Source organism: Notechis scutatus, chromosome 1 (genome assembly GCF_049901735.1).
Source record: "Notechis scutatus isolate UNSWTSFEM ecotype Mainland chromosome 1, rNotScu1.2, whole genome shotgun sequence".
Lineage (NCBI taxonomy): Eukaryota > Metazoa > Chordata > Lepidosauria > Squamata > Elapidae > Notechis > Notechis scutatus.
Genome location: NC_142009.1, coordinates 166,713,024 through 166,735,634, shown reverse-complemented (window position 1 = coordinate 166,735,634; position 22,611 = coordinate 166,713,024). Strand labels below are relative to the sequence as shown.

The 22,611-nt window shown below is 37.7% G+C and overlaps 1 protein-coding gene across 1 annotated transcript in view; it reads left to right on the top strand.

Moving 5' to 3' along the window:
• Window positions 1–22,611, top strand: part of CPS1 (carbamoyl-phosphate synthase 1) — a 177,406-nt gene that overhangs the window by 70,070 nt on the left and 84,725 nt on the right. Inside the window, exons 13-20 of the mRNA XM_087953795.1 lie at window positions 656–751; window positions 2,642–2,831; window positions 4,043–4,200; window positions 7,413–7,541; window positions 11,641–11,785; window positions 13,158–13,368; window positions 15,013–15,211; window positions 21,541–21,717. Coding sequence (XP_087809921.1) covers window positions 656–751; window positions 2,642–2,831; window positions 4,043–4,200; window positions 7,413–7,541; window positions 11,641–11,785; window positions 13,158–13,368; window positions 15,013–15,211; window positions 21,541–21,717 — 1,305 coding nt within the window. The remainder of the gene's footprint in view (window positions 1–655; window positions 752–2,641; window positions 2,832–4,042; window positions 4,201–7,412; window positions 7,542–11,640; window positions 11,786–13,157; window positions 13,369–15,012; window positions 15,212–21,540; window positions 21,718–22,611) is intronic.

Sequence of the window (22,611 nt, the reverse complement as noted above, 5' to 3'; positions counted from 1 at the left end):
ATATATGTAAAGATTGAATTTTTTATTTAAAAAAAGAGCAACTTTTACCCCAAAGCAGACAAAGGAGGCAGGCAGATTGAGCTGCTTGCAGAATCACAGCTTCACTCCTAGATCTACCTTTCTGCAATCTGCTGCCTGAGTCTCCACTGAAAAATAGAAGCTTCAATCCTAAGGAAGGTTCAGCTCTGCTCTCAGGCCTCTTCTCCCCCCCAACCCCCGAATATCACCCCTGACTGGGCCTCAGGGAAGCCTCATGGATGGAGTTGGTGGGGGAGGGGAGGAGCCAGCCAGTGGTGTGATTTGCCGGTTCTCCAAACTGCACAGAATCGTAACAACCAGTTCTATAGAACTGGTCCGAACTGGTAGAATCCCACCCCTGCCTTCAAGTATTCCCAGCTCTCTAGCTACCCATAGTAGTTACTAATATTTGAAATGCTTGAAAATTAATGTCCTTCTCATTGCAGTTACATAATCAACAGGAACAGAGTCAAAGGGGATGCATCAATTATTCCTGTTAGAAAGAAAGAAGTTAGGACACAGCTTAAAAAGACTGAGAATATATGTGCTAATATAACCCCAAAACATTGACTGAGATAGAAATTGAATGAATGGATGAATGAATGAATGAAAAACTGATTTTGCTGATTATTTTAAGGTTTCCAAAGTCCTCATCCTAGGATCTGGTGGTTTGTCTATTGGTCAAGCAGGAGAATTTGATTATTCTGGCTCCCAGGCTGTGAAAGCCATGAAGGTAAGAATAAGGACACTGAAATGCTGGCATGTGCCATAGCCATTCCTACTCTTTCAAACAGGAAGATTTTTTTTCTGCTTTTATAAAATATTTTACACAATATAGAAACATGACATAACTGTCTCTATTATTCACTGAGAATGAACTCTGTCCCCTGAACTTCTAAGTGGGCTCCATTATTAATAAGCATGCAATGAAATAATTCACATAAATGTTTTAAAGTGGTTTGCTATAAATGGTAAAGATGGTGATTGATTGTGAACAAATACAGATAGCAAGTTCAGCTTGCTATCTGTTACTCTGTTCTGAGGATAGAAATGCGAAGAATATTTTAAATGATGTGGCAACTGACACGTAACAGATCTCTGGATTAAGCAGAGCACAAATCACTATGTAGGCTAAGTTTACTGAGATGTTCAGGGTTTATGTATGCTATTACTATACAATAAACATCCAGCAATTTTGGTAATGCAGCAAAAATAAAGTATTTTTGCTGCATTACCAGTACTATCTGCAACTTTGTATGAGACCCATATTTGCAGAAGCAAGTAACAGACTTTGAAAGCCTTGAATTATTTATGAAATATGATATCTTACAGGAAATAGTTTTATAAATGGGGTAATAATTAGGTTTCTCAGTGGACATGCAGTTAGGGATAAAGAAATCTTTTACCAGTGTTCATGTTTGGATTTTTGCATAATATCTTTCTAATAGAGAGATTAAAATTATAATAGCACAGTATGAGGTATGGATTACAAAATGTGATTTCATTTTTTATTTTTATGTTTTTGAGAGAGAAAGAGTGAGTGTGTGTGTGAGAGAGAGAGAGAGAGAGGGAGAGGGAGGGAGGGAGGGAGGGAGAGAGAGAGAAAGAGAGAGTGCCCATTGGATTTCTGGTTGCAAAGAGCAATTCTCCCTTCTGAGAAAATGTGCATGATGCAATATTTTTCATTTCTAATTATTTAATATGAAAGACTTTTGGGGTGTTTAATCTATTGAATCCAACGCCATTTAAAGAAGTTTAATATTGTTTAGATATTTTTCTGTTACATTTTGTGATGTAACAAGTGAGTTAAAGGTGTTTTTTTATGGGATGTGTGACAAGGGAACTTAGATTATAATATTCAGTCACAAAAAGTTCTTTTTACTTCAGTCCTTTCTACTAATGGTCTGCATGGGGTACATTTTTTCCCCAGTTTCAGGAAAACATGTTCATAATTATGAAGGTTGGGAAGCTCTGAATTCTCTAGGCCAAAGTTTCAATGTCTGATTAAGGTTATGCTTGGCTGATTCAGCAAAAACATTAATAAGACCCTAAAATTGGCAAAGTGACTGATAGAATTAAAGATAGCATATGGGAAAGGACCATTTCACTGAGGATATGCTATCTGAAGATAGCAAATCGGAAGGGGAAAATGTATTTTCTTAATAACAAAAATAATCTTACTTTCCTCTATTTTCTTGCTTTCTATTTTATAGTTAAAAAATATTCTGTTTTCCATTAATCTTGATAGCTTGACCTCTTTCTCACTACCAATTAGCTGTCCAAATTTGCTGCTAAATCAGCCTTTCTAGAAATGACACTTATTCTTGACGTCCTTGCCTTTGGCAGCATGATTTGCACCAGTAATGTAGTCAAGACTGTTTTCATGATAGAGCAATGATAACTGTACCTAAGTACAGCTGCCATTGCAGACCTTTCTCTGAATTATTTTAATTGTTTAATAGGGCAACTACACAAAACTTATGAAATGATGTGACTGCTTTAAGGAGATGCAGCCAGCTGCTAGTTGAGCACTCTCAAGTACAGCTGGTTTATTATTTATTTTTAAGCTTACTTTATAACTTTAGATTTACTTATGTAAATTCATTTTGTTTTGTTTTTCTAGGAAGAAAATGTGAAAACTGTTCTGATGAACCCCAACATTGCATCAGTTCAGACAAATGAAGTTGGCTTAAAGCAGGCTGACACTGTTTATTTCCTTCCAATCACCCCACATTTTGTTACAGAAGTCATCAAAACAGAACGACCAGATGGATTAATTCTTGGCATGGGTGGGCAAACTGCTCTGAACTGTGGTAAGTTATGGGATTTCTCTAATGCAGCTGAGAAATTCCTATGCAGGCATTTCTCAACTTATAACCATTTATTTACCAACTGTTCAAAGTTACAACAGTACTGAAAAAACTGACTTATGACTAGCCCTTGCCCTTAAGACCATTACAACTGGAACTGTGATCAAATTCTGGGTGTTGGGAACTGGCATGTATTTGCAATTTTTGCAGAATTGTTATGTATAGGGTCATATAGGGCCAGTTGACATGAATGCGCACCAGTTCTATTCTGGTGTAAGAAAAATGGGAATTAGTTATTTCTACAGTTTTTGTGTTATTCCATTTCCAGAGACTCTGATCAACATATAATATTGATTGAAAATAAAAAAACAAATATGATAATATGATCTTACTCATCCCCAAATGCCTTTCTGAACTTTTTACATCATTCCAAAAATGTAGGGTAATGTGATCACCATTTGCAACCTTCCCAGCCAGTTGTTGACAAGCAAAGTCAATGGGGGAAGCCAGATTCATTTAGGGACTGCAGTGATTTGTATAACAACCACTAGCAATACAAATTCTGGTCTCATTATGAACATAAGATGAGGACTTCCTGTATCTGTGAGAAAAGGCAACGTAGACTAAATGCAAAACATGAGAAAGGAAGCATTTCAAAGAGACTCTGTCTTAATTAAGTGACTGGGAATTCAACTCTTTCTGGAATCCATATTTGTTTCTTTGGTTTGCCAGTTGTGTGGGCTTGACAGGTTCCACCATTAAAGGAATGCCACCTCTAGGGACTCCCGGCTTGAGCCTTCTCAGGGACTTTCCCTCCCGATTCAGCTTACTCTCAAATATCTTGACCACCCCCTCCTTGCTACATTTTTAGAGTGATATAAAAATGTGGTTGTTCAGAAAGGCATTTGGGGATGAGTAAGATCATACTATCTGGAAAGGTGCATTAGTTATAATTTCATTATTTGTTTATAATTTTCATATTTGTTTTTAATTCTCTGGAAATAGAACGGCACATAAATTGTAGAAATAACTCCCACTTTTCTTACACCAGAATGGAATTGATGCACATTCATGCCAGCTGTCCCTATATGACCCTATATGTAACATGATGGCCTGCCTTCACTTCCCCATCATAGCTAAAGAATCAGTTGCTAAGGAGAAAAGATTTCTGAACATTTGTGAATGCTAATTGTTCCAATTCATTCTGTGTACAGGAGTGGAGCTGTTTAAAAGTGGCATTCTGCAGGAATATGGAGTAAAGGTCCTTGGAACATCAGTTGAATCTATCATGGCTACTGAGGACAGGCAGATGTTTTCAGACAAACTGAATGAAATTAATGAGAAGATTGCTCCTAGCTATGCTGTAGAATCGGTAAATCAAATTTCAAATAATAAATATGGTGATACTTTGAAATGGCTGAACTGGTGGTGTGTCTAAGTGTGGAGGCCATGTCATCCTCACTGTGGGGACAGGATTTATTTCTCATTTCTCATTGCGCTGAATGTATTTTCACTCACAAATGTATACGAAGAAGGCAGGAATAAAGCATATTCCAGTGAAGGGAATATATGCCATCCCATTTGCAGGCAAGTCTAGGGTATATTTTGAAAGTTCCCCCTTCTAGTCTATCATTTGTCCCACTGTCTTTGCATGAATAGTGGCTGCTGCAGCAAACTTTGTCTCTCCAAAGACCTTGTAAGTTGAAAGGTAAAGGTATCACCATGCCATACATCCTAGTCTCTGACTCCATTCATGGAGGGTGCCATTTTTTCATAGTCCTTCATCACAGGTAGATCTACTCAGTTCTGGAGAGGAGCAGGGAAGAGGCACCCCCTTCTCTCCTTCATGACCCCAACTCAGTTCTGTTGATGGTAGAGCCATATAACTTGATTGAGTGTTTGCAGCACATTAAATACAGAGAAACTTTAGAGGTTAGATCCATTCTGACATTTTACTTGAGGGTAATTTTTTTGAGCAAATAACTGCCATTTTTAATATTATCTAAATGCTAACGATTTAATAGTTAACTCAGAATGGGTTTTGTCCTATTAAAATCTATAGATTATAAAGTAATGAATGACTCCTAATAATCAATATTCATAGAGTATGAATTGCAAATTTATTTCCTCTTCCTCCTCCTCCTCCTCCTCCTCCTCCTCCTCCTCCTCCTCCTCCTCCTCCTCCTCCTCCTCCTCCTCCTCCTCCTCCTCCTCCTCCTCCTCCTCCTCCTCCTTTGCTTCATAATCAAAACTGATTATATATCTAGGGCTACATAAGTTCTCACATTAATTGAGTTAATCTTTTTATTTTATATTGGTGTGACAGGGGTTGCCAACCTTTTGGACTCATAATTTTGGACTCATAATTTTGGACTCATAATTTTGGATTCATAATTTTAAATCCCGTGGACCACTAATATGAATTTTGACTGATGGTGGCTTGCTGACTTTGATGGGAAAGTCAGTCCCATATTCCAGAGCTGCAGTAGTCACAAGACTGGCCTTTGGTCATCCCAGAGCTGACCAAAGGCCAGTCCTGTGACTACTGCAGCTCTGGAATATGGGACCAACTTTCCCACCAACGTCAGTAAGCCACTCCAGGGCGGATTTCCCTCCCCTGCCATTGAAAAAACGGCTAGACTGTGTTTTGAGGGATATCCTACTTTTCCCCCCCACACGCCTCGTGGCCAAAAAGAGCAAGTGACACACCTCACCTGCCGGCCAAGCACTGAAGCTCCAACACTGCCAGAGAGAGAGAGAGAGAGAGAGAGAGAGAGAGACAGAGAAGGAGGGAGGGATCCAATCTAACCTCGGAGGGCTGGCAGTGATGTTCTCTCTCTCTCTCTCTCTCTCTCTCTCTCTCTCTCTCTCTCTCACACACACACACACACACACACACACACACATCCCTCACACTCCCTCCAAGGCAGACACATTCCTTCACTAACCTGCTTTTCAGCTTCATTCAGAGAGAGAGAGAGAGAGACAGTGGTATCCTGTGGTCCCAAATAAAGAACGATTTATTGGTAGGAAAATGGGGTGGGGGATTTTCCTGCAGACTTCTTTGAGGATTTTCCCAGGATCTCTGCAGGAAAATTCCCCACCCTGTTTTCCTACCGATAAATCATTCTTTATTTGGGATTGCAGAATACTGTCTCCAGCTCCAATCTTGGGGGAGGGGGGAGATTTTTGGCTTCAGGCAAGGAAAGCAGCAGAAGCAGCAGAAGTCTTTCTTTCTCTCCCCCAAATGAGAAATGAGTCTTAGTGAGACTTGTTGCGCTGGCACAGCCTCTTGGAGCAGGATGCCTTGCAGGGTCCCAAAGACTCATTTCTGGCAGAGTCTGGGGGAGAGAAAGAAAGACTTTTGCTGCTTTCCTTGCATGCAGCCAAAAGCAGAAGAAGAAAGAAGCAGAAAAAAGCAGCCCAGTGGCCAGGCGAGGTGTGTGGGGCAAGTTCCTCCCCTCTGCCCTTTCACCCCTCCCCTCACTACCTCGTATTGTTCACAATGCAAGCGACACAAGCCTTGTGTTTCTGCGGGCCATGTGGGCGGTGCAGCCTTGTGTTCCCATGCAGCCTGGATTAATTGCTTTGGGGGGTGCTTTGGGAGTGACATTTCTCTGCGGACCACCAAAATTTTCTCATGGACCATCAGTGGTCTGCAGCCCACCAGTTGACAACCACTGGTCTAACAGGTTTGTTCTGTGTCCCATTCTTCACTTCTTTTAGCTTTCCTTTAAATGTATGACAGTGAATTTGTTCCCCCCCAGATAAATCATTCCAACTTTGTCATGACTTTTATTTCTAATCACTTTTTTAACTGCTAACCCTTTCTCTCTCTTTTATGGAATCTTTTTGCATGCTCGTTTTAGTTCTGGGTTAATAATATTATTGTAGATAGAAGTGTTCTGGGTGTGCACTTAAGAATTCCTGAGAGCAGATATCTGACTTAAGCAATGATTAGTGAAGCAGGTTTCACAATTATAACAGAAAAGAGATTTATTTAAGAAAAAAATAGACAAAGTCTAGCAGTTAGCTAATGATATCCTACCAGGAGAAGAATGAAAGACCCCATGCCTTATGTATGTATGCATGAGAAGAAAGGCAAAGGCAAGTGAGTAGAAGTTAGCAATTTCTTAGACAAAGAACAGGGGAGAATGATAAAGAAAGAAAGAGCTGAGAGTAAATTCTTAAATCTCTACCTATCATTACCCCCTGTGGTCAGTTAATCATAGGATGATGAAAAGTCAATGTTATTGAATATCCTGAGAGAATTTTTTATCTATTTTCATGAGGAATATATAATATATAATACACAGGAATATGCAAAATTGTTCAATGAAGTTTTTTTTTTTAAATCACGATCAACAAACTTAGCTTTCCCAGATTTTTTTCAGGGAAGTTATTAGAGTAAATTTATTTACCATTTTGTCCTAACTGAACATTAAGTATTAACTTAATTGCCATCTACAGACCTAATTTATAGCATGTTATGCAATAATTCAATGATGCTTAAAGTTTTTGGGTGCAGAGAGATTTTCTATCTATTGTTATCTTATTTTTCTGTTCATTTTTGTATTGTGGCAGATAGAAGATGCTTTGGAAGCAGCAGAAAAAATTGGCTACCCTGTTATGATCCGTTCAGCTTATGCCTTGGGAGGACTAGGATCAGGTTTATGCGCTGACAAGGAACACCTCCTGGATCTTGCTACCAAGGTATTGTTCTGGTGGTTCTTTGGTAGTAATTTGGTATCACATCTGAAACTGAGGGCTCATCTTCCCTGAGTCAATTTGGGGCAACATAAACATTTAATAAATGAAATAAATAAATCCAAGTTAGAAATCAGGACACAGCAGGCAGAGTCATAGGTCATATGTTGGACAGTGTGTACACTGAAAATTCAGTTTCAGCATCTTTGTTAGTATACTGTAGGAACATCAAACACCATCAGTACTTCCATCTGACAATTAGTGTAAATACACAATATTATATAATAATGTTTATACAAATATATAAATAATTATATAATAATTAGCACTTTAACACTGATTTGAATCCGTCAGATACTGAAAAATAGGTCTGTACATTAGACATTACCTCATAGTTACAGCTATTTTATGTTAAATAAGTAAATATAAGTATAACTATACCCTTATAACTGTAATTAATCAAAAATAAATAACTGTAATTTATAACAAAAGAAATAATTATTCTATAAAATAATATAAACTGTAAAAAAAAACTGCCATAAGTATCATAATAAAACATGATAACAAAAAAACATTTAAAGTTGGAAGTTATTTAAAAATCATCACTCCAAAGTAATAACAAACTATGGTTTGAATATAATGTTCTCATATGATTTTTTTAAAAAATAAATTAATTTACAAAGGAAACTAGCATTCCTTTTACCCTAGTCCATGTATTTTCTAAGCCAGTGGTCGCCAGTTGGTGGGCCGCAGCCCACTAGTGGCCCATGAGAAAATTTTGGTGGTCTGCAGAGTAATGTCACTCCCAGAACACCCCCCACCAAAGCAATTAATCCAAGCTTTGTGGGAACACAAGGCTGCGCTGCCCACATGGCCCATGGGAATACAAGGCTTGCGTTGGAACAACACAACGTAGTGAGGGAAGGGGGGAAAGGGGGGAGGGGGGGTACTTGCCTTGCCACCGGGCTGCTTCTTTCCGCTTCTTTCTTCTTCTGCTTTTGGCTGCACACAAGGAAAGCAACAAAAGTCTTTCTCTCCCCCAAATTCCACCAGAAATGAGTCTTTGGGACCCTGCAAGGCAGCCTGCTCCAAGAGGCTATGCTGGCAAAGACTCATTTCTGGCAGAGTTTGGGGGAAGAGAAAGAAAGACTTCTGCTGCTTTCCTTGCATGAAGCCAAAAGTATCTCTCTCCCCCTGAAAACGGAGCTGGACATGGTATCCTGTGATCCCAAATAAAGAATGATTGATCATTAGGAAAATGGGGTGGTGAATTTTCCTGCAGACTTTTTTGGGGATTTTCCCAGGGTCTCTGTAGACAGAGAAAATCCCAAAAAAAGTCTGCAGCTAGGTGGTTCTCCACCTTATATTTGTATTGTTGTTTTGCTGTCTTAATGCCTCTTCTAAGGTTTTCCCTGGCCTCTCTATATATATCCCTGTCTTTTGCCTTAAAGGCAGAATCCTGGCCTCTCAGAAGTGTCCGTACCTCGGCAGTCATCCAGGGTTTACAATTCCCATAGACTCTGATGCACTTGTCCATTGTTACACTGTCAGTGCACACTTTGATGTAAGAGAGTACAGCATCAGTGTATTCATGCAGGTCTTGATGTTCAAATACACTCCACTCAGTGGTTTCAAAACAGCCCTGCAGCTGACTGAAAGCACCTCTGGACAGATTTGAACCATTTTCATGACTGGCTGAGTTCTTTTCCTGAGAGGGACATACTTCGGGCACAACAGAAGTGAAACATGGTCAGATGTACCCAGGTGGGGGAGGTGGATTACTTTATATGCCTGTTTCAGATTAGAGTACACATGGCCTAAAGTATTCTTCCCTCTGGTGGAAAGTTGCATGTACTGCACAAACTTAGGGAGAACTGTCTTTAAACAGGCTTGGGTGAAGTCTCCAGCCACGACAAGAGTGTCCCCTTGGTGAGTTTGCTGCTGGCTGGAGATGATGTCATATAGCGTAGAAAGTGCAGCGCTAACATTGGCATCAGGCGGAATATAAACAGCTATAATCACAGTGATTTCTCTAGGCAGATAAAATGGCCTACATGTGACAGTACGTATAAACTACTCTGTAGTTTACTACTCTGCAGTACGTATAAACTACTCTGCTGTTAACTCACCAGTCGCTGTGTATATAGATAAAGAGTCCTCCTCCCTGGCTCTTACCAGAGTCACCATTTCTATCAGATAAATGACTCGGCTTGTCAACCCCACTGCTACATTGGGTACAGCTGGGTGTAGCCAGGTCTCTGTGACAATCATCACACAGCTTTTGCAGAGAAGCCTGCTTGCTGCCATCAGCAGCTCTAATTCATCAATTTTGTGGATGAGGGGATCTGGCATTGCTCAAAAAGACACTTCGCCGCGCTAGTCTACGGGGTTGCTTTCAGAGCTGAGCCAACAGACCAGCTCTACAGCCGCGCTTTTGTTTCCGCCCCTTTCGCTTTTGTCGGCACCTCCCTAATGATAATGGATTAATAATCAATCAGTATTTAACAAGATTTAAAATCTTAATATTTTTATTATATTTGAGTTGATAGATAATCTTTTGCAGAATAAAGCAATTATTTCTGCCTAGGGAGTTTATAAAACTTGCTATCTCTGAAAAGGGATGGATGGATCCTCAGAACTGATGGGTTATGTGGAGGATGTCACTGGTACCTGAAAATGTGAACAAGGGGACAACCTCAATAGATTATGGAAACACGTTCATTCTTTGAAATTCTCATCCTTTGGAATGGATGAGCTTTCTCAGCTTTGGAAATCTTTGCCTTAATAACAAAAATTAACATAGGGAGGGTCTCTGTCATTGAAAGATCTTAGGATCATAGCCTGCTTGCAAAGGCAAGAGAGACATCTTTACTTAGATGATGTATGGAAACACTGTTGTGTATTCATGATTAATAGAATCATGCTATAAGAGGTATTATAAGGAAGCAGAATAATATAATGCCCACTTACATTATATACAAAATGACACTGTTAAGTTGTGGCCTCTGAAAATTTAGAATCAGAAAGGAAAGTATTGCATATTTACCATCTGAGTAACTAGATAACAGAAATCATCCCAAAATAGATTATTAGGCATCTTATTCTAATTCAATATGCAAATAGCTGACAGTTGGTTTTTTTCCCCAATGCTGGCAAAAGGGTAATGCTTTCACCATACACCATACAACCAGATTGTGTTGTTGGGCTCTCTGCCATCTATGATCATTCTACCAGATGGTAAGGTTAGATTTGAATACAATAAGCAGGCCAAATACATCCTATTAACTGGGGAGAAAACTGATGTTCTTTTCCTGATGTTTATGTCTAGCATATTTTTAAATATAAATTATCCATTTAAGCTTCAAGGCTGGTCTCTATTGACAGACCTGTTCCCTCTGCTTTTGTTCATGTAAAAGCCATCTAAATAGTGACTGATACATTATCATGAAACTCTAGATCTGGAAAGTATTTTGACTAAGAAACTTACTGTGTTCATTAATTTATAGGTATTCTTTGGTTCATGCCCACTCATTTGGCTATCATTCAAAGTTACAACAGTGCTGAAAAAGGGCATCTGCCTGTGCTTTGGAGCACCTTTCCACAGCGCTCTCATGCTCCCCGCAGTACCCACCCTGTCTAAAGTCTTGTTTGTGTCATTCTTGGTATCCTGCAGCACTCATACATTCACCTATGCTTCAGAGGGCCTGGGTGTAACATCCCCTCATCCACCTGTAGCTTCCACTCACTGCTTGTCTGAGACTACACAAGCACATATTATGGGTCACGTGAATCATTGTTATGTGCCGAAATTTTAATTGGGAGAGATTAGTGTTCTAATAGAGAACCATATAATCTTTATTCAATCACACTTAGGAGATCTAAATAAAAAGGGAGCCTTTGATACATGATGATAAGCAGGTTTTTGGAAAATTTCACTGAAAGTATTGTGCATTTCTTTATGTAGCCCAACCGTTCCTGCAAGGGTGTTTTTATTAATAGAAATGGCCCTTTGACAGCAACTATGTTTCAAGAGCACTAGGAAATGTTAATTTTTTTAGCAGAACTATACAAACCTTGTGACTTTCTCTTCTCTATAATCATCAAGGCATTTGCAATGACCAATCAAATTCTTGTGGAGAAATCAGTGGTAGGATGGAAGGAAATTGAATATGAAGTTGTGAGAGATGCAGCTGACAATTGTATCACTGTCTGCAATATGGAAAATGTTGATGCAATGGGAGTTCATACAGGTAGGTCTGCTTAGATCATTGTCATATTGTTATTTAATACTTTGTCACTGAAGTCCCAAGACTTAGTTCTGACATCTGTGGGACTATAGTATTGATCCAATGTCCCTAATCCAGTCTTAACACCAAATGCCCCCTTTAACCAAAATGTCCAAGGTTTGGACATTTTGACTTCAGAGATTGCCAGATAGGCATAGGAGAGGGTTGGTTAGTGTTTGAATCATTAAAACAGTCAAATTGTTTGCAAGCTTGAGTTTTGTTTTGCTTGAGATATATAAATGAAAAAGCTGCTGTCAGTCTGTGCTCCATTCAAAATCCAAGAAAGAAATACTCAGACTCCAATGGTTAGAGCAAAGTTTTTTTCTTTTACTGAAATTCAAAGTGGAAGCTACAGGTAAAATTCTGAATCTAAAGAATTTGCGCGCAGATCACATATACAAAGGGATGGAATTGTTCCCACCCCCGAAATCCAAAAGACTCTTCCAATTAAAAGTTCTGAATATGATCATGTGGGCATCTTCAGGTGGTGATGAGGCCTCTGTCCGTTGACCTTGACATATTTTGATAAAACTTAGCAGCTGCGCAAAGGAAGGAAAAAGCTAGGCAAGGAAATAGAAACTTAAGAACAGGAATTTATACTCCCCTCCTCCTTCTCCTTTACAGCACAGGAATGTAACACCTCCAGCTTTCTTCCTCCAATCCCCCCTCCCCCATTACTAATGACAGCCGAAAGATGGAGAGCAGTGAGAAAGATGCATAGCCATAGAAAAGATATAGAAGATATCTTGAAGGCTGACAGCTGCTTTAACTATTATAAAAAGTCTTTTTAATGCGCTCCCAGATTTCATGAATCACCTCTTTCAAATACTTGCACCAATCTAGTATGCATCAAAGCTTAATCTTGAAAAGATTTGAAATTGTAAGGAATAACTCATTCACCTTGAGCATTATTGCAACAGGTAGATACATATGTATAGTAGAATGCAGTTATTTATTACACATCCAGGTTCATGAAAACTATGTGGAATCAAGATACATGGAAACAAAAGATTGTTAAGAGTTGGTCAGCATGTTAGCATCTTTCTACTTAATATTATCTTATAATGCATATTTGTATGCGTGCATGCATGTATGTTATTTGTGTGTTGTCTACTTCCAAAGGCTCAATTTAAATTTTATTTTAAATCATATGAAATAAATAAATTTGCTTCCAGTACTAAGCACGTTTATTCCCATGCATTTTAGTTCTGTGCATGTCTATTAATAATCTATTTGATGGCTTAAAATATGTCTCTGGAGTTAATACAGACAAAACATTGCACGGTTAGGCTAAATCATGATCGCTGCTATTCAATTCTTTTTCTTCTTCAATTAGGTGATTCTGTTGTGGTGGCTCCCAGCCAGACCCTTTCAAATGAAGAGTTACAGATGTTACGGAAATCAACCATCAACGTTGTCCGCCACTTGAACATTGTGGGGGAGTGTAATATCCAGTATGCCTTAAATCCCACCTCTCTGGAATACTGCATCATTGAAGTTAATGCTCGACTTTCTAGAAGCTCTGCCTTGGCATCAAAGGCCACAGGGTAAGGCTGGAAACATTAATGGGTGAACAGCTATGTAAAGGAAACATTTGGATTAAAAAAAAAGCCTTTGGAAATATTTAAATACGTAGCCAAACATACAATAATTTCAGTTAAATTCATGAATGCCTTCCTCAAATATTTAATATATTTCTAATTCTGTTATGCAAAAAATAATAATTAAGTGTTTGGAGACACTTCCCAGGGCTGCATGCAGCCTTCACCCTCAGGCTGTACACTCTTACTAGAGCTGCTTGATTATCAGAAATGTATGTCATGCATGTCGGCTTTGATGTCTTTCCTTCAAGGTTTCCTTCCTTACCTGGAGTGAAAAATTTCATTCTATAGGTGTACAAAGTATGCTGTAACCTTAGGGGTTTTTTCTCTCCTTCTTTTTCTCCGGAGTGGAAATGCTGAACACAGCTCAAGCAGACCTTACCAGATACAAGTCTTCCAGAAATCATGAGGAAGCCAGAAAAACTCTGAAGCTTTGAAGAAAAATATTGAGCAAAACAAAGTTCTGTCTGTCTTGAAAAAAAAAAAAAAGTTGTCATGGTCTCCATGTGCTTATTGGACCAAACCTAAGTGGTTTGTGCAGCTGCTGTAGAGTTGAACTGGATCAGTGTTTCTCAACCACAGCAACTTCATAAGATGTACGTACTCCAGTTCCCAGAATTCCACCTGGTTGAGGAATGCTAGCTGGGGAATTCTGGGAGCTGAAGTTCACATATCCTACAAAGTGGCTGAGAAATACTGAATTAGATGATCCTTGTCACCTTTTCCAACTCTACAATTATGGGATATGCAAGAGCTTTTGATGTATTCTGTGTCCTTTCCCCCCAATATCCATTTTTGTTTTGATTCATTATTTGTGTGTAAATGTACGTAGAATAATTTTACCATGTATGTGCTTTTCTAAGCATTAATCAACCATGGTTTTATTTGCTGTATTCAGGATCAAATGAATACTGTATAGTAGCCTAGACAATAACTGTAAGAAATATACATTATACAATGTTTCTGTTCTTCAAACATACTGAAAGAATATAGGCAAAATAAGTTACATCACTAATCTGTTATGAGCTGGGCCCAATGTTTAATATTTATTAAATGAACTGCATTTCCAAGCAGTGAATAATAAACTGAAATATAATGTCATTTAAATAAACAATTCTTAAGTGTTCTATCATTTAAGTTTTCTACTAATGTTTGGATGGTCTGAAGATTCCTGATTTGGGCATAAGGTTGGATTAGAAGATCTCCAATACAGGTAGACCTTGACCATTCACTTACTAACTATTAGAACAGCATTGAGAAAAGTGACACAACCATTATAGCATTCCCATGGTCATGTGATCAAAATTCAGATGCTTGACAATTGATTCATATTTATGGCAGTTGCAGTGTCCCAGCAAAGTCAATGAGGAAGCCAATTTCAGACTACAATCATATTACAACTGCAGTAATTCGCTTAGCAACTGTGGCAATAAAGGTCATAAAATGGGGCAAAACTCACTTAACAACTGTCTCACTTATCTACAGAAATGTTGGGCTCAGTTATGGTGATAAATTGAGGATTACCTGAATACTTTCCAACCTATGATTTTGATTACCTATGGAAATATTTCCTTTCGTTCTTAATGCCAGGTATCCTTTGGCATTTATAGCTGCCAAAATAGCCCTTGGGATCCCACTACCAGAAATTGAGAATGTAGTAACTGGAAAGACCACTGCCTGTTTTGAACCAAGCTTGGATTACATAGTAACCAAGATACCACGCTGGGATCTTGATCGTTTTCCAGGTGCATCCAACAAGATTGGGAGCTCAATGAAGAGTGTGGGTGAGGTGAGTCCAATGCTTTCCTCATTTTCTGAAGAAATAATATTCTTTTCAGAATATTATTGAGATCATTTGGCAAGGTTGAAGATAATGTTGGAAATGGGGAGGGGGAAGAAGATGCAGTAATTCAGAATGTTTCAGAATGTTTCTCAGACACAGCCTTACTCTAAGGTTACTAGTTTTGTAACTCATAGCAGAGGTAAGATGAATTAAAATTCTTCTTTGATTTTTACTTCTACCCATTAACCACTGCACTTTATATTCATAACCACAATAAACTTCCTCTACCAGCAATAAATAACCTATTTTGGGCTCACGATTGCTCTTATTGAACTCCTAGCTTGGAAATTGTATTTGTATGTGTGTGTGTATTCCAACAAGTGGGTGAGGCCAAAATAAAAACAAAAATGTATTTAAATAAAGTATGTATGACTATCCACATATTGAATTATTTTACCTTTATCTAGATTACAATTGATGACCTTTTTGGAGGCATTCTATATCCATAGCTAGGGAGTTGGAAGCTGTATGAGGGAATACCACCCTCAAAAATGTTTTAGACTATAATTATGACCAGTCAAATTGGCAGGAACCATTATTCATACTGGCTGTTATTTATAAGAGTTATAATCTGAAATCTCTGAAGATTCTCTATGTGAAAATAATCTATGTGATATATCCATGCTTTAAATAATTATACCTTTCTCTTTCCAGAATCTTCCACATCAAAGTTTGTGAGATAACAAGGATTCTTCTTACCTGATTTCTCTCACAAAATTATCAGGGTTCCTAGCAGTGGTGGGATTCAAATAATTTAATAACTGGTTCTCTGCCCTAATGATTTCTTCCAACAACCAGTTCACCAAACTGCTCAGAAAGTTAACAACTGGTTCTCCCAAATTGGTGCGAACTGGCTAAATCCCACCACTGGTTCCTAGGAATAGAGAATTGCTTTCAAAGTCAAAGTGCGTGATGTAAAAAGTAGGAAAGAAAAATATTAGAATGCCGCCCATTATAATTTTATAGTGCTCTCAAGGACAACTTGAGGAAAGGTGACTTAAGGTTTGTGTATGGAAGAAATACTCTTATTAGTTGCACCAGAAATGGTGAAAGTATGTCATAACCAGGGGTGGGATTCTACCAGTTCGCACCTATTCGCTAGAACCGCTTGTTCACATTCTAAGCAGTTCGGAGAACCAGTTGTTAGAAAAAATTACTGACCTAATCCTGTAAGGAAGGCAGGAAGGAAACATTCTGGTGTTGCTTACAGAAACTGCCTCTCCGTTAACCCTTATTACATTCTTGGCAGGACTAGACTTCCTGTCTCAGGAACTTCTCTGGAGTTTTTCCCCCCTCCTTTGCTGGCATTTTGCTTGTGTGGAGTGACCATTTTAAGTTACAATGGCACTGAAAAAAGTGACTTATGACTGTTTTCACACTTACAACTGTTGCAGCATCCCCACAGTCATGAGAGGCCAGGGGAGGAGATGCATGCCTCGATGTGAGTGATATTGAGTTGGCCATGCCCAGCCAGTCACATGGCCACCAAGCCATGCCCACCCAGTCACATGACCACCAAGCCACACCCACCACCTAAGCCATGCCCACTACCTAAGCCACGCCCACAGAACCAGTTGTTAAAAATTTTGAATCCCACCCCTGGTCATAACTCTGTGCAAATATCTCTAAAATTCCAGGTTCTCATATTCACTGGTAAAATGGAGTGGTTCAAGCCTGTTTGTTTACTGAAGCTTATGATAGGAAAACTTGCTTAATAAAAAATCAATCAGTTTTGTCTGAGGACTAAATTATCACTGACTGTTTCATACATGATGCAGAGCATGGTCCTTCCTTGCATCCATTGACTTTTTCTTTCTCCCAAAGTAGATTCCTTTGCTGACTAGTTGTCATAGGTTACCTATTTGCTTATAAGAGCTAGAAATGACACTATCTACTTTTGCAGTTATTTTGCTGTTAATTTTGGAATGAGTTGTTTTAAATAGTTCATTCTATGAATGTTATGTTTGACTATTCATTCATTTTATGACAAATTAATGTGGTGAATCATTTTGAGATAAGAAAGTTGACATGAAAGTATAAAGGTAAATAGGGGCTCATGCATATGGTAATTTTTATTTAATAACAGTCCATCAAATACATGAATATTTAACAATGAGGACAATGGAATTCCTTGTTGCTTCCATAGATGAGTGAATACGTTCATGAAATAACTTAGAATATGGTTGATCATTCAATAAATGTTTGAATTTTGTATTATTTGAATGATTTCCAAACTGCGAGGAATTTCAGCTTTCCTTAGAAATGCCTCTCAGTTTCTGTACTTTTAATAAAAGTGTAACTGCACATCACACTCATACTTCATTCTTGAAGCAAGCAATGACTTTTTCTGGTTTTTTTAATTGCCTATTGCTGCCTTTATTTTTCAATGAGAACATTATCATTCAGTCTATATTTCTATAGCCAAAAATTATGACAAGAGAAATTTTATTTGTTCAGCCTTCCAAAAACTGTTGGGGAAGTGTACTATCCTTACAGAGAATATTCAGTGAATCTCTTTTCTGAATTTTACAAGTCAAAAATGGAAAGGATAATTTTGAAAAAATGAAATAAAAGTACTTTGTGTGTTTATGTCATGGACACTTGCTTAGGATTAGATTCTTTCCATTTTCAGCCAAATGTGCAAACAAAAAACTTGGACCAAACCTGGTTGTTGTTTCTCAAGTTATGGTAGTCACAGAAATGTTTAGTTACTTTCTTTCAATATTAGGAAGTATTAGAGATGACAACTTTCTATTTGTTGGCAAGGTATGGTGATTTTAGTAAACCCACGTACGGTATGAGATTTTCTTAATATTTTCTTTTTTATATAATTGCCACATCTTGAATGGTATAGGATCGCCTTTTTGAGCAGTGGGTTGGATTAGAGGATCTTTAGTGTCCCTTCCAACTCTTGTTATTCTGGATTCTTAAGACCTATGCAGAAGGAATACTTTGAATATTAATGACTAAATGGAATATCAAAATTCAATATTTTCACTTGTCAGCATTTTTAAAACTCCCACTTCTCCCTTTTCTTCTAATAAAACATAGTAGAAAGAGCATGGCATTTAAAATTTTAATTTAGGACTCTCTGGAGTAATATTGGCACATTCATCTGTAGGTTTTAAGAAGAATGGAATGTGACATAATAGGTAAACCATGCAGTTAATTCACTAATTATCTAACAGTTTTGCAAAATATACAAATTAATAACTTATTTGCTTGTTGTCAGACTTTTTTTCTGAATGGTTTTAAAACATATTCTTTGGCTCTACTATATTGACATTCAAGGCTTTCTTTAGAGCTTTAAGTATTTTTAAAAATCTTCTTTCCTCCTACCTTCATAGAGAAAAGAAAACTTTACATAATGCCATTATGGAAGGCTTTATTGAGCCTAATAATATAATATCTGAACATTTGTCTTACAGAAAAGGGTATGCAAAACTTGTTTATGATGTTTAAATGGGTGTGACTAACAGACTCAATAAAAGCAGACATCTTCTTTTGAGAGCTTTAAAATCCCAAAAGCAAGTCTTTATTGAGTACATCGTTCTGGCACAGAAGAAAGCAAAACCAATTCTAAATTTTCCCATGCAACCCTGCACAGTTAAAAATGAGTTTCATCCTCTCCTCCCATTGGAACAGGTCACATTGTCCAATTAGGAATCAGCCTTTTGTTTTGATAACAGTCCACATCTTGGTAGACACCCACAGAAGTGTCTTTGGCTCTCACGGTTGAAGTTTGTAGCCTCCACATTCCATCTCACCCTTCCCTTCCCCCCAGTTCATTGGCAAGTTGAAAAGCAATAATAGTCACAGGAACCTTAAGCATTTTTCAATCTTGAAAGGGGGCTTTGCCTCATTGAAACAGCCCTTTGATATAAAATGAAACAATGTTTGTTTCCAATCATCAGAGCAAAACTGGGTTGTTTTGATCTGTAATAGGGGCTACTGTGACCTTGAATACAGTCCATATTACCAAACAGGTGATCCAGGCAGATAAGTCTCATCTCCAGACATTGCTGCACTGAGGCAGAACCAGTTGCTTGCAGGAGCCAAGATGCCTAATTGAGATGCATCTTCACTAGTCAGTACAGGTCCAGTTATATCTTTCTTTTACTTTGAGTTCAGATCAGTTCGCAGTGTATCAAATAGTATCAAATACTAGTTCAGTGTAAAAAACAATGTCCATCAAGCTTGCTTCGTAGTCAAGTTGCCAATTGTGGAGGACAAAATTCTGACACATGTTTATATCAGGTGCAGAACTTGGGGAAAACATTTATTTCCAAATATGTCCCCCCACCCCCTTTGGCAGCTTTTAAAATAAACTCCTCATAGAAAGTGATTTTCTTCTATGGAAAAGGGTGAAGGCAGAAGCAATAATTGAACTTCCATTGTGGATTAATTTCACATTTATAACCAGTGGGCTATTAGCCCACAATTAAGAATACCTTCCTATCTTTTCCTGACTCTGAAAAAGTGATGTAATTTTCTTTTGCAAATTTCAAAACTAAAACATTTTCAGACTTTGAAAAGTTGTCATTCAGTTCTATGCTATATTAAGTAAAACCCAGTCTATTCATGAAATATTATCATTGAAAAATGTGTAGTTGCTTTCTTCCAGCATTATGTGTCTTTGGCTTTTCTTGTGACTAGATAGATGGAAGACAAGAACAGGAGACAATATATTTCATTTTTAATGATCCTAGTATTGTTTCTATTTGGAGTGATAATGCTGGTGGCAGTACATTCTTACATAATTCACACATTGCATTAAAGCCATAATTTGACTCCCATACTATGGATTTTAGCTAGTCCTAATCATGAATCCATGCTTTATTCAACAACATTTGCTTAAAAATTATACTGTGATGTATGAACCCAACCACTATCAGCTGCTATGTGACATGGCTGTGTGGGGAGATGAGTTACTGTATATTATTAATATGGCTATTGTGTGTGCAGAAGGAGGTTGCTGTTAACTTTTGAATTTAACCAGGCTCTTGAGCACAGGGCAGGGATTAAAATATACAGTATATCAATTGCCCATTTGCATAACTCATTTACCTGGATGGGGGAATTTTGAGTTTTATAAAGACTCTAATCCAGGAATTTAACATGCAAGTACTATAAACACTAGAGAAATCTGTCAGGTTTTGGTTAACTCTCTCCAATCCATTGTGTTGTACACAGTATTTACTAAAGGGTTAAAAGTCCTTCCTTGTTTTAATTAAGGGGAGAACCAAAAACCTAAGAGAAATGGTATATCCACCTCTGCTTCCTTCTAATATTTGCCTTGTGCAGTACTAGGGGAAATTAATAAATAAGCAAAACAAAACAGAAATGGGTAAGATTGGTTTGCCATGGTGGCAACCCTAATTATGCCACTGCAGTGTTTAATTTTATAATATTAATTTTATCAATCAATTTTTAGGTGCAACATCAAACCTGTTAAACTCTTTATCTCCAAAATTTTGTACTCTTCTTTCTTCAGGACATGAGTTTTTGCCTGGAAGTCTGTCAGATCTGTGTATCTGCCATTCTTCAATGGAAGAAAGGGAGGGGGTGGGGTTGGATTTGATACATTTAATTATTTTCCTCTCTATGTATCCTAAATATTCTATTTCTTACATGGTCTGTTGTATAACCTTTTACACAATTTATAACCGTTGCCTGGCACCGCAACGACGTGCCTACCATCCCTGTCCTATTGTTTCTTTTTTATTTTTCTTATATGTATCCATTTCATGTATCCATACCTATGTTTATACTTATACCTGTTATCTTATAATTGCTTGACTATATATATATATGCCTGGCAAATTCTCACCTCTTGGGGAGATGCAAGGGGAGAAGGGGCCATGTGGATTGCAGCACCGGAAGATAGCCCTGGGAATCTTTCCTTATCTGCTTTCTCAGAGATGCTAGTATAATAACATCTTCACATCTGCGGATTGGTGGAATCCACATCCAACTGTTGGGAGGGGTTTCCAATTCCCTTTATCCTAGTTGCATGCCCTGAGGGACCTCAGATCCTACTTTGAATTTTGGCTTGCTTTTACTTCTCTTCAATAAAAGATTCCTTTTGAAATACAAAGTTTATTTCAAGAATCTATACTTATTTTTTGAAGAGTGGAGAGGCTGGTCCTTACAAAGTCACTCTACCTTATGCTGCTTCTCCTAATTTATTTTTTAGGTGGCTACTTGAATTTTTTTTCTTGAGAAATTTGAAACAGAATCTATGCATGACCATGTTAATACTTTCTTTATTCTAGGTTATGGCTATTGGACGGACCTTTGAAGAGAGCTTCCAGAAGGCTTTAAGAATGTGCCACCCATCCATTGATGGCTTCACATCATGCTTGCCAATGAATAAAGACTGGTCTACTAAGGTGGATCTCAGAAGCGAACTATCTGAAGCCTCCAGTACACGAATGTATGCAGTGGCCAAGGTACTGTGAGAAGCAGTTGAATTTTCATCTTGTCTCTAACTAAAAGATGAAACATTATTTTAACTGATAGATAGCAGCAAGATAAAGATCAGCACTTTCCATGTTTTTTTAAACAAAAATAATGTAATATTCAGTTAGAACATTTTCAATGTGGCCGAATTCTTGTTTTAATAGATCAAACTATTCATGCCAAACAAGGCCTTTGTTGAAATTATCTCATGGTATATAAATCTCCTGCGTTCTCAAATATTTTTATGATGATCAAGAACATAGGTAGTCTGGGTGGCAGCCTTTACATTAAATCCTTAATAATTAAGAAGCAGGAAGAACAAGCATGTTGTTAATTTTCTTTCTCTGGAACAGACTACTTTTCCAATTCCCCTAACCCATTATACAGTCTGTTTATAGCATCAACCTAAGAAGAACAGACACTGATTCTTCCAGAATATGGAATTATTCAAATATGTATTATATTCTTTTCTGTTTTGACGTTTCAGCTTTTTTACTTCATCTAGACGGCTGGAACTTGCTGGTCAGAAATCTTCAACAATTGTTATGACACTTAAAGAATGAATTATTTATTCCTGTTGGTGCAATGCCACATTAAGTCTGTTTGCTAGGTTCGTCAAAAATCCTTTAACTCTCACTTTTCTCAAAATCTAACATTTTGAGATGGAAAAGGAGTCTTGACACCCTGCTTTGAAAAAAATGTAGTTACAAACTTTATACTGTGATGTTACTTTCCTATTTTTAAATAGAGGTAAAATAGAGATAGGACTAAATAATTGCAAAGTCACATTCAAATTACATGATTCATTACCACATGCTATGTATTGGATGATGCTGATTGTTTCTTAAGCTGCCAAAATTACTGCTGCAGGACTTAGATGTTAA